General features: G+C 44.2%; 1 protein-coding gene across 1 annotated transcript in view; it reads left to right on the forward strand.

Annotated features, from left to right (window-relative positions):
- Nucleotides 1-12,780, forward strand: part of LOC109872623 (transcription elongation factor SPT6) — a 54,240-nt gene that overhangs the window by 26,344 nt on the left and 15,116 nt on the right. Inside the window, exons 24-31 of the mRNA XM_031807428.1 lie at nucleotides 572-699; nucleotides 875-1,082; nucleotides 7,806-7,953; nucleotides 9,519-9,661; nucleotides 9,948-10,088; nucleotides 10,293-10,488; nucleotides 11,962-12,107; nucleotides 12,243-12,335. Of these exons, the coding sequence (XP_031663288.1) occupies nucleotides 572-699; nucleotides 875-1,082; nucleotides 7,806-7,953; nucleotides 9,519-9,661; nucleotides 9,948-10,088; nucleotides 10,293-10,488; nucleotides 11,962-12,107; nucleotides 12,243-12,335 (1,203 nt within the window). The remainder of the gene's footprint in view (nucleotides 1-571; nucleotides 700-874; nucleotides 1,083-7,805; nucleotides 7,954-9,518; nucleotides 9,662-9,947; nucleotides 10,089-10,292; nucleotides 10,489-11,961; nucleotides 12,108-12,242; nucleotides 12,336-12,780) is intronic.

Genomic DNA, 12,780 nt, shown 5'->3' on the forward strand with positions numbered 1-12,780 from the left:
TCCCACAGTTGATTTCTTCAAACCAAGCTGCTTACCTATTGCAGATTCAGTCTTCCCAGCCTGGTGCAGGTCTACAATTTTGTTTCTGGTGTTCTTTGACAGCTAGCTCTTTGGTCTTGGCCATAGTGGAGTTTGGAGTGTGACTGTTTGAGGTTGTGGACAGGTGTCTTTTATACTGATAACAAGTTCAAACAGGTGCCATTAATACAGGTAACGAGTGGAGGACAGAGGAGCCTCTTAAATAACAAGTTACAGGTCTGTGAGAGCCAGAAATCTTGCTTGTTTGTAGGTGCCTAAATACTTATTTTCCACCATCATTTGCAAATAAATTCATAAAAAATCCTACAATGTTATTTTCTGGATTTCTTTTCTCATTTTGTCTGTCATAGTTGAAGTGTACCTATGATGAAAATGTACAGGCCTCTCTCATCTTTTTAAGTGGGAGAACTTGCACAATTGGTGGCTGACGAAATAGTTTTTTGCCCCACTGTATGTAGTCCTTTGTCCTTTTGTAAAGGAGCAACATTAGACATTTTTACAGTATTAGTATACCAGCGATGTCTCTCCCCAGATCCTAAAACAGAACAACACTCGTTTGGAGAACAGGACTCAGCTGGTCACCATGTGTCACATGGGCCCCAAGGTCTTCATCAACTGTGCCGGCTTCATCAAGATAGACACCGCCTCGCTCGGAGACAGGTACGTGTGTGTGTCTCTCTGTGTGTGTGAAGGGCAAAAAGTTATAGAGTTCTTCCCCCAATGCGTATTCCTATGGAAAAATGTGTTTTACATTTTTATGTCCAATAATTGACAGTTGTTTTGTATGCTCTTGGTATGATGTTGGTTCTAACTCGATCCCTTTCCCCTTCTGCAGTACGGACTCATACATCGAGGTTCTGGACGGGTCCAGGGTGCACCCGGAGACGTATGAGTGGGCCAGAAAGATGGCGGTGGACGCTCTGGAATACGACGAGTCTGCGGAGGACGCCAACCCGGCCGGTGCGCTAGAGGAAATCCTGGAAAACCCGGAGCGACTCAAAGACCTGGATCTTGATGCCTTCGCTGAGGAGCTGGAGAGACAGGTATGGACAGAAGGGTGTGTTGGGGGGGGGGTTGTGTGTGTTCCTGTCTTATATGTGGTACCTAAATTCCCTGAGAACCTTATTCTCTCCACGTATTCCTTTTCAATGACCTCACCTGTCCAATCCTTGCTGGGTTACGTTTATAAGAAGAACATGCCATGTCCCCTCACCTTGTCCTCTCCCCGGCAGGGTTACAAACATTGTATGTATGATATATTCCCCTTGTTATCCATCTTACCTCTGTTCTCTCCTGTAGGGTTATGGTAACAAGGGCATCACACTGTATGATATACACTCCCCTACATATTTACTTGGACAGTGAAGTTGAAACGTTTCATTTGGCTCTATACTCCGGCATTTTGGATTTGTGATCAAATGTTTTATTTGAGGCAACAGTACAGAATGTATTTATTTTTTTAGGGCATACATGTATATCTGTTCTACCATTTAGAAATGAAAGTGATTGATGTAGCTAGTCCCCCGCATTTTGAAGGCGTCATAAGTATTTGTTTAATTCACGTATGTTAAAGTAGTCGAAAGTGCGGTCTAAGGCACTGCATCGCAGTGCTTGAGGTGTCACTACAGATCCGGGTATGATCCCGGGCTGTGTCGCAGCCGGCTGCGACCGGGAAACCCTTGAGGCGACGCACAATTGGCCCAGGGTTGTTCGGGTTACGGGAGGCTTTGGCCGGCCGAGATGTCCTTGGCCCATCTCGCTCTAGTGACTGCTGTGGCAGGCCGGGCGCATGCACGCTGACACGGTCGCCAGTTTTACGGTGTTTCTTCCGACACATTGGTGCGGCTGGCTTCCAAGGAACAGTGCAGCTTGGCAGGGTCGCGTATTTAGAGGACGCATGGCTCTTGACCTTCGACTCACCCGAGTCCGTACGGGAGATGCAGCGATGGGACAAGACTGTAACTAACAATTGGATATCATGAAGTTGAGGAGAAAAAGGGGTAGAAAGTACAAAAAATAATACAAACATTTAAGTTGTCAAGTTTAGTATTTGGTCCCATATTACTAGCCCGAAGTGACTACATCAAGCTTGTGACTCTACAAACTTGTTGGATGCATTTGCAGTTTGTTTTGGTTGTGTTTCAGATTATCTTGTGCCCAATAGAAATGAATGGTAAATAATGTGTCAAAGGCTAGGTAGGAGAAAACTGAGGATGGATGAACAACATTATAGTTACTCCACAATACTAACCTAAATGACATAGTGAAAAGAAGGAAGCCTGTATAGAATAGAAATATTCCAAAACATGCATCCTGTTTGCGATAAGTCACTAAAGTAATACTGCTACAAATGTGGCAAAGAAATGAACAAATTCACCTTTCAGCAGGACAATAACCTAAGTCATAAGGCCAAATATACACTCAAGTTGCTTACCAAGACGACATTCTGAATGGCCCTAGTTACAGTTTTGACATAAATCGTCTTGACAAGCCTTGAAAATGGCTGTCTATCCAATCAACATGACATAGTTTTATTCATTTTTTTAAGAGTAATGTGCCAATATTGCACAATCCAGGTGTGCAAAGATCTTAGAAACGTATCCAGAAAGACTAACATGTATTGACTCAGAGGTGTGAATACTTATATATATATATATTAGATATTTCTGTATTTCATTTTCAATAATAATAATACATGTTAAAAAATTCTGAAAACATGTTATGGGGTGTTGTGTGTAGATGGGTGAGGAAAATCCATCTTGAATTCAGGTTGTAACACAACAAAATGTAGGTATACGTCAAGCGGTATGAATACTTCTTGAAGGCACTTTATTAAAACAAATAGTGGCTGTTTTGTCTTCGATGATTTATTATTGGATTAGTGTGGTGACGGACAGTAAACACTGGTTAAATCAAAGAGAAACGGGCTGTCGAACTGAGCAACTCATTTAAATGTATTTTGGTTGTGAGCAAACTTTGTCCAACATGTACATGGGTATACTGTGGGGTCTGAAATTGACACCCTTGATAAAGATGAGCAATAATAACTGTGTAAAATAAATCAATCAAATACTGAGCAAAATTGTATGCTCCAAAAAAAAAAAAAAATTATATTGTTTTATACTAATAAGGTGCATGTCTTGGAAGTATGGTCTTTCACCCGCTTTCTCACTCATCAATATTCACGATTCTTTCAGGATTATGCGTAATCATGGTAGGATCCACATTAATGGGCTCCCGACTGGCGGAGTTTTTTATTTTTTTATTTCACCTTTATTTAACCAGGTAGGCTAGTTGAGAACAAGTTCTCATTTGCAACTGCGACCTGGCCAAGATAAAGCATAGCAGTGTGAGCATACAACAAAGAGTTACACATGGAGTAAACAATTAACAAGTCAATAACACAGTAGAAAACGAAGGGGGGGTCTATATACAATGTGTGCAAAAGGCATGAGGAGGTAGGCAAATAATTACAATTTTGCAGATTAACACTGGAGTGATAAAAGATCAGATGGTCATGTACAGGTAGAGATATTGGTGTGCAGAAGAGCAGAAAAGTAAATAAATAAAAACAGTACGGGGATGAGGTAGGTGAAAAGGGTGGGCTATTTACCAATAGACTATGTACAGCTGCAGCGATCGGTTAGCTGCTCAGATAGCTGATGTTTGAAGTTGGTGAGGGAGATAAAAGTCTCCAACTTCAGCGATTTTTGCAATTCGTTCCAGTCACAGGCAGCAGAGTACTGGAACGAAAGGCGGCCAAATGAGGTGTTGGCTTTAGGGATGATCAGTGAGATACACCTGCTGGAGCGCGTGCTACGGATGGGTGTTGCCATCGTGACCAGTGAGCTGAGATAAGGCGGAGCTTTACCTAGCATAGACTTGTAGATGACCTGGAGCCAGTGGGTCTGGCGACGAATATGTAGCGAGGGCCAGCCGACTAGAGCATACAAGTCGCAGTGGTGGGTAGTATAAGGTGCTTTAGTGACAAAACGGATGGCACTGTGATAGACTGCATCCAGTTTGCTGAGTAGAGTGTTGGAAGCCATTTTGTAGATGACATCGCCGAAGTCGAGGATCGGTAGGATAGTCAGTTTTACTAGGGTAAGCTTGGCGGCTTGAGTGAAGGAGGCTTTGTTGCGGAATAGAAAGCCGACTCTTGATTTGATTTTCGATTGGAGATGTTTGATATGAGTCTGGAAGGAGAGTTTGCAGTCTAGCCAGACACCTAGGTACTTATAGACGTCCACATATTCTAGGTCGGAACCATCCAGGGTGGTGATGCTAGTCGGGCATGCAGGTGCAGGCAGCGACCGGTTGAAAAGCATGCATTTGGTTTTACTAGCGTTTAAGAGCAGTTGGAGGCCACGGAAGGAGTGTTGTATGGCATTGAAGCTTGTTTGGAGGTTAGATAGCACAGTGTCCAAAGACGGGCCGAAAGTATATAGAATGGTGTCGTCTGCGTAGAGGTGGATCAGGGAATCGCCCGCAGCAAGAGCAACATCATTGATATACACAGAGAAAAGAGTCGGCCCGAGAATTGAACCCTGTGGCACCCCCATAGAGACTGCCAGAGGACCGGACAGCATGCCCTCCGATTTGACACACTGAACTCTGTCTGCAAAGTAATTGGTGAACCAGGCAAGGCAGTCATCCGAAAAACCGAGGCTACTGAGTCTGCCGATAAGAATATGGTGATTGACAGAGTCGAAAGCCTTGGCGAGGTCGATGAAGACGGCTGCACAGTACTGTCTTTTATCGATGGCGGTTATGATGTCGTTTAGTACCTTGAGTGTGGCTGAGGTGCACCCATGACCGGCTCGGAAACCAGATTGCACAGCGGAGAAGGTACGGTGGGATTCGAGATGGTCAGTGACCTGTTTGTTGACTTGGCTTTCGAAGACCTTGGATAGGCAGGGCAGGATGGATATAGGTCTGTAACAGTTTGGGTCCAGGGTGTCTCCCCCTTTGAAGAGGGGGATGACTGCGGCAGCTTTCCAATCCTTGGGGATCTCAGACGAGATGAAAGAGAGGTTGAACAGGCTGGTAATAGGGGTTGCGACAATGGTGGCAGATAGTTTCAGAAATAGAGGGTCCAGATTGTCAAGCCCAGCTGATTTGTACGGGTCCAGGTTTTGCAGCTCTTTCAGAACATCTGCTATCTGGATTTGGGTAAAGGAGAACCTGGAGAGGCTTGGGCGAGGAGCTGCGGGGGGGGCGGAGCTGTTGGCCGAGGTTGAAGTAGCCAGGCGGAAGGCATGGCCAGCCGTTGAGAAATGCTTATTGAAGTTTTCGATAATCATGGATTTATCAGTGGTGACCGTGTTACCTAGCCTCAGTGCAGTGGGCAGCTGGGAGGAGGTGCTCTTGTTCTCCATGGACTTCACAGTGTCCCAGAACTTTTTGGAGTTGGAGCTACAGGATGCAAACTTCTGCCTGAAGAAGCTGGCCTTAGCTTTCCTGACTGACTGCGTGTATTGGTTCCGGACTTCCCTGAACAGTTGCATATCACGGGGACTATTCGATGCTATTGCAGTCCGCCACAGGATGTTTTTGTGCTGGTCGAGGGCAGTCAGGTCTGGAGTGGTCTATGGCACTGCATCTCAGTGCTATAGGCATGACTATAGACCCTGGTTCGGTTCCAGGCTGTATCACAACCGGCCGTGATTGGGAGTCCCATAGGGCGGTGCACAATTGGCCCAGTGTCGTTAGGGTTTGGCCGGGGTAGGCCGTCATTGTAAATAAGAATTTGTTCTTAACTGAAGTGCTTAGAACCATATTCGTATTTATAATAAAAGTGAAACCAAGCTGACACACTACATTATTTACCATTCTTATTTACCAACTTTGATGTAGTCATTTGCGTGCTAGGAAGATGGGACCAAATACTAAAACTTTGGACTACTTTATTAATGAGAATCTTTAGGGGTGTCAATATTGTTGACCCAACCTTTCTGAGAAAAAATATATACTTAAACAAAATCACTTTCTCTGAGCAATTGCATTAGTATAAAATATAATTTCCCAATTTTTTTGAGCATACAATATAGCTCTGTATTTTAATTAATCAGGGGTGTCAATTTCAGACCCCACTGTATATTTGTTGTCTTAAAGGGAGAGTTGTTATGGGTTCTCTATCCATTTCGAGGTTGATTAGGTGTGTGGCACACTGATTGGAGTCACCTCATTAGTCAGCATGTGCTTCACCTGTGCTGACCAAGCAGGCCCAGTGCATCAGTTGGAAAGGATACGTTGGAAAAGCTACACCTCACCTTAGCGGAGGTACAAATAACAGCTCCACCACTTTAATTAGCCAAAAGAAGCCTGAGTTTTGTGTCTCCCCCCGTTTATTTTTCTCCATGTAGTTTTGCTCCGTTTTACACCCTATCCTAAGTCTGTGTGTTTATTTCCTTTAGTGTCTTTTCTGACTCCAATCTAGTGGGTTCTAAACCCCCCCCCCCCCCCCCCTGTTGCTTTTCTAACTATAAATGTATCTTTCAGAACACAGTTTGAAACCCCTTTGTTTTTAGTTAGTCACTGTGAGCGACGACATTTTGAGGTTGTCTTTTGGGAAACGTAAAACTGTCTAAATAAATACATAGGGTAGTGTATGTTATTCTGTGGGGTTATGGTAACAAGCTCTATATCACTGTGTGAGATGTATATGTGGGCTGGGAATTGACAGGGACCTCACGATACAATATTATCACGTCATTTAAGGGCCGTAATGTATTGTAGGGTGTCCATCAACTCTGTCCAGAGTGGGTGAAAACAGGCTTTGGTGGTGATAATTTCCCTTCCTTTATGTTATAAAATAAATTTTACCAAGACAAATATGATTATTCATGTTCTAAATTGTTCAGTGGGGTCTCTCTAACATATCATTAGTATTATATCCAAAAAGGTTTCTTGTGCTTTCTTCAAAATGGTTTCCGCGAGTCGCATAAAGCTAAATTAGCATGACACGAGCTGAATTAAATGTGAAAGCTTACGGTACACTCAGTGCACTGTTGACATTCACTTGATTTTGTGTCAAATCTGAAGAAAATTGAAAAAGATCAGTAAATTTCAAATTAATATGATAAGCGTATCCTAAAATATGAAAATACTACGTCATGTCTCAATCGATATTCATCTTACCTCTATATATTTTTTTATGTCCTGCAGATTTGAGAAGAAAGATGACGAGTTCAACGGGAAAGTGAGCCTGTCAGGTAGCCAGTAGCCTTAATTTTTGCACGGAATCCAGCCTAGCTGACGCGATGTCATTTCTCTGTTTTTCTACCACTTTTTTTCTCTGGCCTCAATTGATTTAGTCACCCTAATTCTGAACATCCTACAAGGGTAAAAACTCTTACATTTCAAGCAGATTATGATAGAGACATGAGGTTTTCTTAGATGATTATCTACACAATTAACCAATTGGTCAAAATATTTGTTTTTGATTGGACACCCTATGTATTATGTATTGCGATTCGATACTGCGATTTTGTGATTCGATGTTCCAAGCATATTGCTCACCATATTTCTGCTGCAGAGGGACAAGAGAGCCATGAGAAGTTTTGATCCGTCATGGAAATAAAAGTACTGGAAACAAATTGAGTTTGGTGCAGGTACAGCCGACTAGCGCAAAAATAATATTGTGATATTGTCCAAAATAATATTGCGATATATCGCCAACAATTATATCCCGATATGTAACTGTATTTATTTTTATCTATATCGCTGTTCGACATATATTAACCTTGTTCTCCCTTTCCCTGTAGGGTTACGGTAACAAGGGCATAACGCTGTATGATATCCGTGCTGAGTTGAGCTGCAGGTATAAGGACCTGAGAGTTCCCTACAGAGCTCCTAACACCGAGGAGGTGTTTAACCTGCTCACCAAGGAGACACCTGAGACCTTCTATATAGGTAACACACACATCTTCTACATAGGTAACACACACATAAACTCAGCAAAAAAAGAATGACCCTGACTTTCAAAGATAATTTGTAAAAATCCAAGTAACTTCACAGATCTTCATTGTAAAGGGTTTTAACACTGTTTCCCACGCTTGTTCAATGAAACATAAATAATGAATGAACATGCACCTGTGGAACGGTCATTAAGACACTAACAGCTTACAGAAGGTAGGCAATTAAGGTCACAGTTACGAAATCTTATGACGCTAAAGAGGCCTTTCTACTGACTCTGAAAAACACCAAAAGAAAGATGCCCAGGGTCCCTGATCATCTGCGTGAACGTGCCTTAGGCATGCTGCAAGGAGGCATGAGGACTGCAGATGTTGCCAGGGCAATAAATTGCAATGTCCGTACTGTGAGACGCCTAAGACAGCGCTACAGGGAGACAGGACGGACAGCTGATCGTCCTCGCAGTGGCAGACCACGTGTAACAACACCTGCACAGGATCAGTACATCTGAACATCACACCTGCGGGACAGGTACATGATGGCAACAACTGCCCGAGTTACACCAGGAACGCACAATCCCTCAAACAGTGCTCAGACTGTCCGGAATAGGCTGGACTGAAGGCTTGTAGGCCTGTTGTAAGGCAGGTCCTCACCAGACATCACCGGGCACAACGTCACCTATGGGCACAAATCCACCATCGCTGGACCAGACAGGACCGGCAAAAGTGTTCTTTACTGACGAGTTGCGGTTTTGTCTCACCAGTGGTGATGGTCATATTCGCATTTATCGTTGAAGGGAATGAGCGTTACACCGAGGTTTGTACTCTGGAGCGGGATTGATTTGGAGGTGGAGGGTCCGTCATGATCTGGGGCTGTGTGTCACAGCATCATCGGACTGAGCTTGTTGTCATTGCAGGCAATCTCCACCCTGGGCGTTACAGGGAACACATCCTCCTCCCTCATGTGGTACCCTTCCTGCAGGCTTATCCTGACATGACCCTCCAGCATGACAATGCCACCAGCCATACTGCTCGTTCTGTGTGTGATTTCCTGCAAGATAGGAATGTCAGTGTTCTGCCATGGCCAGCGAAGAGCCCGGATCTCAATCCCATTGAGCACGTCTGGGACCTGTTGGATTGGAGGGTAAGGGCTAGGGCCATTCCCCCTAGAAATATCCGGGAACTTGTAGGTGCCTTGGTGGAAGAGTGGGGTAACATCTCACAGCAAGAACTGGCATATCTGGTGCAGTCCATGAGGAGGAGATGCACTGCACTACTTAATGCAGCTGGTGGCCACACCAGATACTGACTGTTACTTTTGATTTTGACCTCCCTTTGTTCGGGGACACATTATTCAATTTCTGTTAGTCACATGTCTGTGGAACTTGTTCAGTTTATGTCTCAGTTGTTGAATCTTGTTATGTTCATACTAATATTTACACATGTTACGTTTTTTTTTGTTGCTGAGTTTACATACACACACATTTTACATTCTATGTAGCTAACACAAATACTGCTCACATACTCACGACCTTGTCTCTCCTCTCGCTCCCCGTTCGTCTCCAGGTAAGCTGATCACCAGTGTCGTGACAGGCATTGCTCACCGGCGCCCACAAGGGGAGAGTTATGACCAAGCCATCAGGAACGACTCTACCGGGCTGTGGCAGTGCCCCTTCTGTCAACAGGACAACTTCCCTGAACTCAGCGAGGTGAGATACCCTCACCCCATGGCTTCTGACCTTAAAGCCTCTTGCTCATTTCCCTCATTACCCGTTGATGACTTTAAATGGTGGTTTTGGAAATAAAAGACACTTTAGAGGAAACATCTGTTCTATGTTTTGGTTTGTGTTCCTCTTCTTATTCTTCTTCCTCTCTACCTGCCCCTTCCCCACATCTTCCTATTGCTTTCTGTCTCTTTCTTCTCTATCTGTTTTTCGCTCGCTCCCTTCCTCCTTCTATCTCCCTTCCTGTCTCCTCTTCCCCTCTCTCTGCTAGGTGTGGAACCATTTTGACAGTGGATCATGTCCGGGCCAGGCCATCGGTGTGAGGTCTCGAATGGACAACGGTGTCCAGGGCTTCATTCCAACCAAGTTCCTCAGTGACAAGGTGGTCAAGCACCCTGAGGAGAGGGTCAAGGTGAGACACAGTTGCACATTCACACGCTATCTCTCTCTTTCTCACACACACACACCGTCCAGCACGGACACATCTGAATCAAGTAATCACGCCGGTCTTGTAGCTCTCGAGGACTTGGGTTAGAGAAATCTTCTACAGTTGTTTCCAGGAGTTAGTTGAGTTCCTGTACAAGTGTTCACCCGTCTCCCCTCCTCCCTCTCCCAGGTGGGTATGACCGTACACTGTCGCATCATGAAGATTGACATTGAGAAGTTCAACGTGGACCTGACGTGTCGTACGTCTGACCTGATGGATAAGAACAACGAGTGGAAGCTTCCTAAGGACACCTACTACGACTTTGACGCAGAGACAGAAGACACTAAGGCAGAGGAGGAACTCAAGAAGAAACAGCAGAGAACCAGTAGGTATACACGACGAGTAAACAATAGTATACAGAGAATAAACTGTCCGAGACAGTTAGGGCTGGCACAATTACCATATAACAGTGTAATCTACGGTTATGGATGAAGACTGTCCTGAAAATAAAATAAAGACATAAAACACTTTTTGTGGGAAGAACAGCTGACTGAAGATGGGACGGCCGGGCATCCGTTTCTGGTGTAACATAGACTCTACAGTAACATGGGCATTCAACTTTTTTTTGTGCCTTGCTGAAACAAGCGAGGTTTTGCAGCAAACAAGTCTTTGGTTGCCTAGACAATGACCCCCTCCTTGCAGCACATGCAGGAAAGGAGAAGAGGAGAAAGTGTACATTAAAAAACTAAATATTATTTTTTGGGGGGGCTATTTCATTGAAGATTCCATAACCGTCACAGCCTTAGAGCTGGCTTTCTATTCCGCAACAAAGCCTCCTTCACTCAAGCCGCCAAGCTTACCCTAGTAAAACTGACTATCCTACCGATCCTCGACTTCGGCGATGTCATCTACAAAATGGCTTCCAACACTCTACTCAGCAAACTGGATGCAGTCTATCACAGTGCCATCCGTTTTGTCACTAAAGCACCTTATACTACCCACCACTGCGACTTGTATGCTCTAGTCGGCTGGCCCTCGCTACATATTCGTCGCCAGACCCACTGGCTCCAGGTCATCTACAAGTCTATGCTAGGTAAAGCTCCGCCTTATCTCAGCTCACTGGTCACGATGGCAACACCCATCCGTAGCACGCGCTCCAGCAGGTGTATCTCACTGATCATCCCTAAAGCCAACACCTCATTTGGCCGCCTTTCGTTCCAGTACTCTGCTGCCTGTGACTGGAACGAATTGCAAAAATCGCTGAAGTTGGAGACTTTCATCTCCCTCACCAACTTCAAACATCAGCTATCTGAGCAGCTAACCGATCGCTGCAGCTGTACATAGTCTATTGGTAAATAGCCCACCCTTTTCACCTACCTCATCCCCGTACTGTTTTTATTTATTTACTTTTCTGCTCTTCTGCACACCAATATCTCTACCTGTACATGACCATCTGATCTTTTATCACTCCAGTGTTAATCTGCAAAATTGTAATTATTTGCCTACCTCCTCATGCCTTTTGCACACATTGTATATAGACCCCCCCTTCGTTTTCTACTGTGTTATTGACTTGTTAATTGTTTACTCCATGTGTAACTCTTTGTTGTATGCTCACACTGCTATGCTTTATCTTGGCCAGGTCGCAGTTGCAAATGAGAACTTGTTCTCAACTAGCCTACCTGGTTAAATAAAGGTGAAATAAAAAAATAAAAAAGAGCCAGTTATTGTACTGGGGCAGGCTTAGAACTAAAAAAAATGTTTTACATTTATTTGAACTTAACCTTACTCTGCCCTTTCTCACTTTCTGTGTCTGTCTTTCCTCCCTCTATCCACCCTCTTTCCTTCTCCCTCTCCCTAGCCTATATAAAGCGTGTGATCGCCCATCCATCGTTTCACAACATCAACTTCAAGCAGGCCGAGAAGATGATGGAGTCCATGGACCAGGGAGACGTTGTAATCAGGCCCAGCAGCAAGGGAGAGAACCACCTCACTGTCACATGGAAGGTATGGAGGGAAAGGGAGGAGTGCTTTCAATGAGTGTATTGACAGAGGCTTGTAATATATGTAATGTTCATTCACGGACCAACAGGTTGGTTAGTTCATTGATTATTGTTTTGGGATGCTAAATTCTTGTTGTAGGTGGCTGATGGTATCTACCAGCATGTGGATGTGAGAGAGGAGGGCAAGGAGAATGCCTTCAGTCTGGGACACACACTCTGGATCTACACAGAGGTACCTCAGTCGCACATGCGCAAAGTGTGTATGTGCCTGCATTATTCACATGCTTAAAGAGATCCGACCAAATTCACATAGAAAAGTGAGTTATAGGTCTGTCATTGAAAGCAAGTTTGATAAGCGGAAGATCCTTTCTATGTGCAGTATTTCTATGCTTCCTGTCCATACGTGGGGGGTTTTTGGCGTCTTTTTACTTTAGGTTTTGTACATCAGCTTCAAACGGCTGAAAATACGATATTTCTAGTTATTTAAAATAGATTTCACATTGGATTATAGTAAGATGATTCTCTACTACACCCTACATTGCTTTTTGTCACGTAAACAGTAATTAGGCAAACATTTAAAAAGTTTAGCAACCAGGCAATATAGGGGTAAGGACTTGGCTCATCGCACTCTTGTGACTTCGGTCGTCAGTTGAATGGATGGTGTTTCCTCCGACACA

Source organism: Oncorhynchus kisutch, linkage group LG28, assembly GCF_002021735.2.
Source record: "Oncorhynchus kisutch isolate 150728-3 linkage group LG28, Okis_V2, whole genome shotgun sequence".
Classification (NCBI taxonomy): Eukaryota; Metazoa; Chordata; class Actinopteri; order Salmoniformes; family Salmonidae; genus Oncorhynchus; species Oncorhynchus kisutch.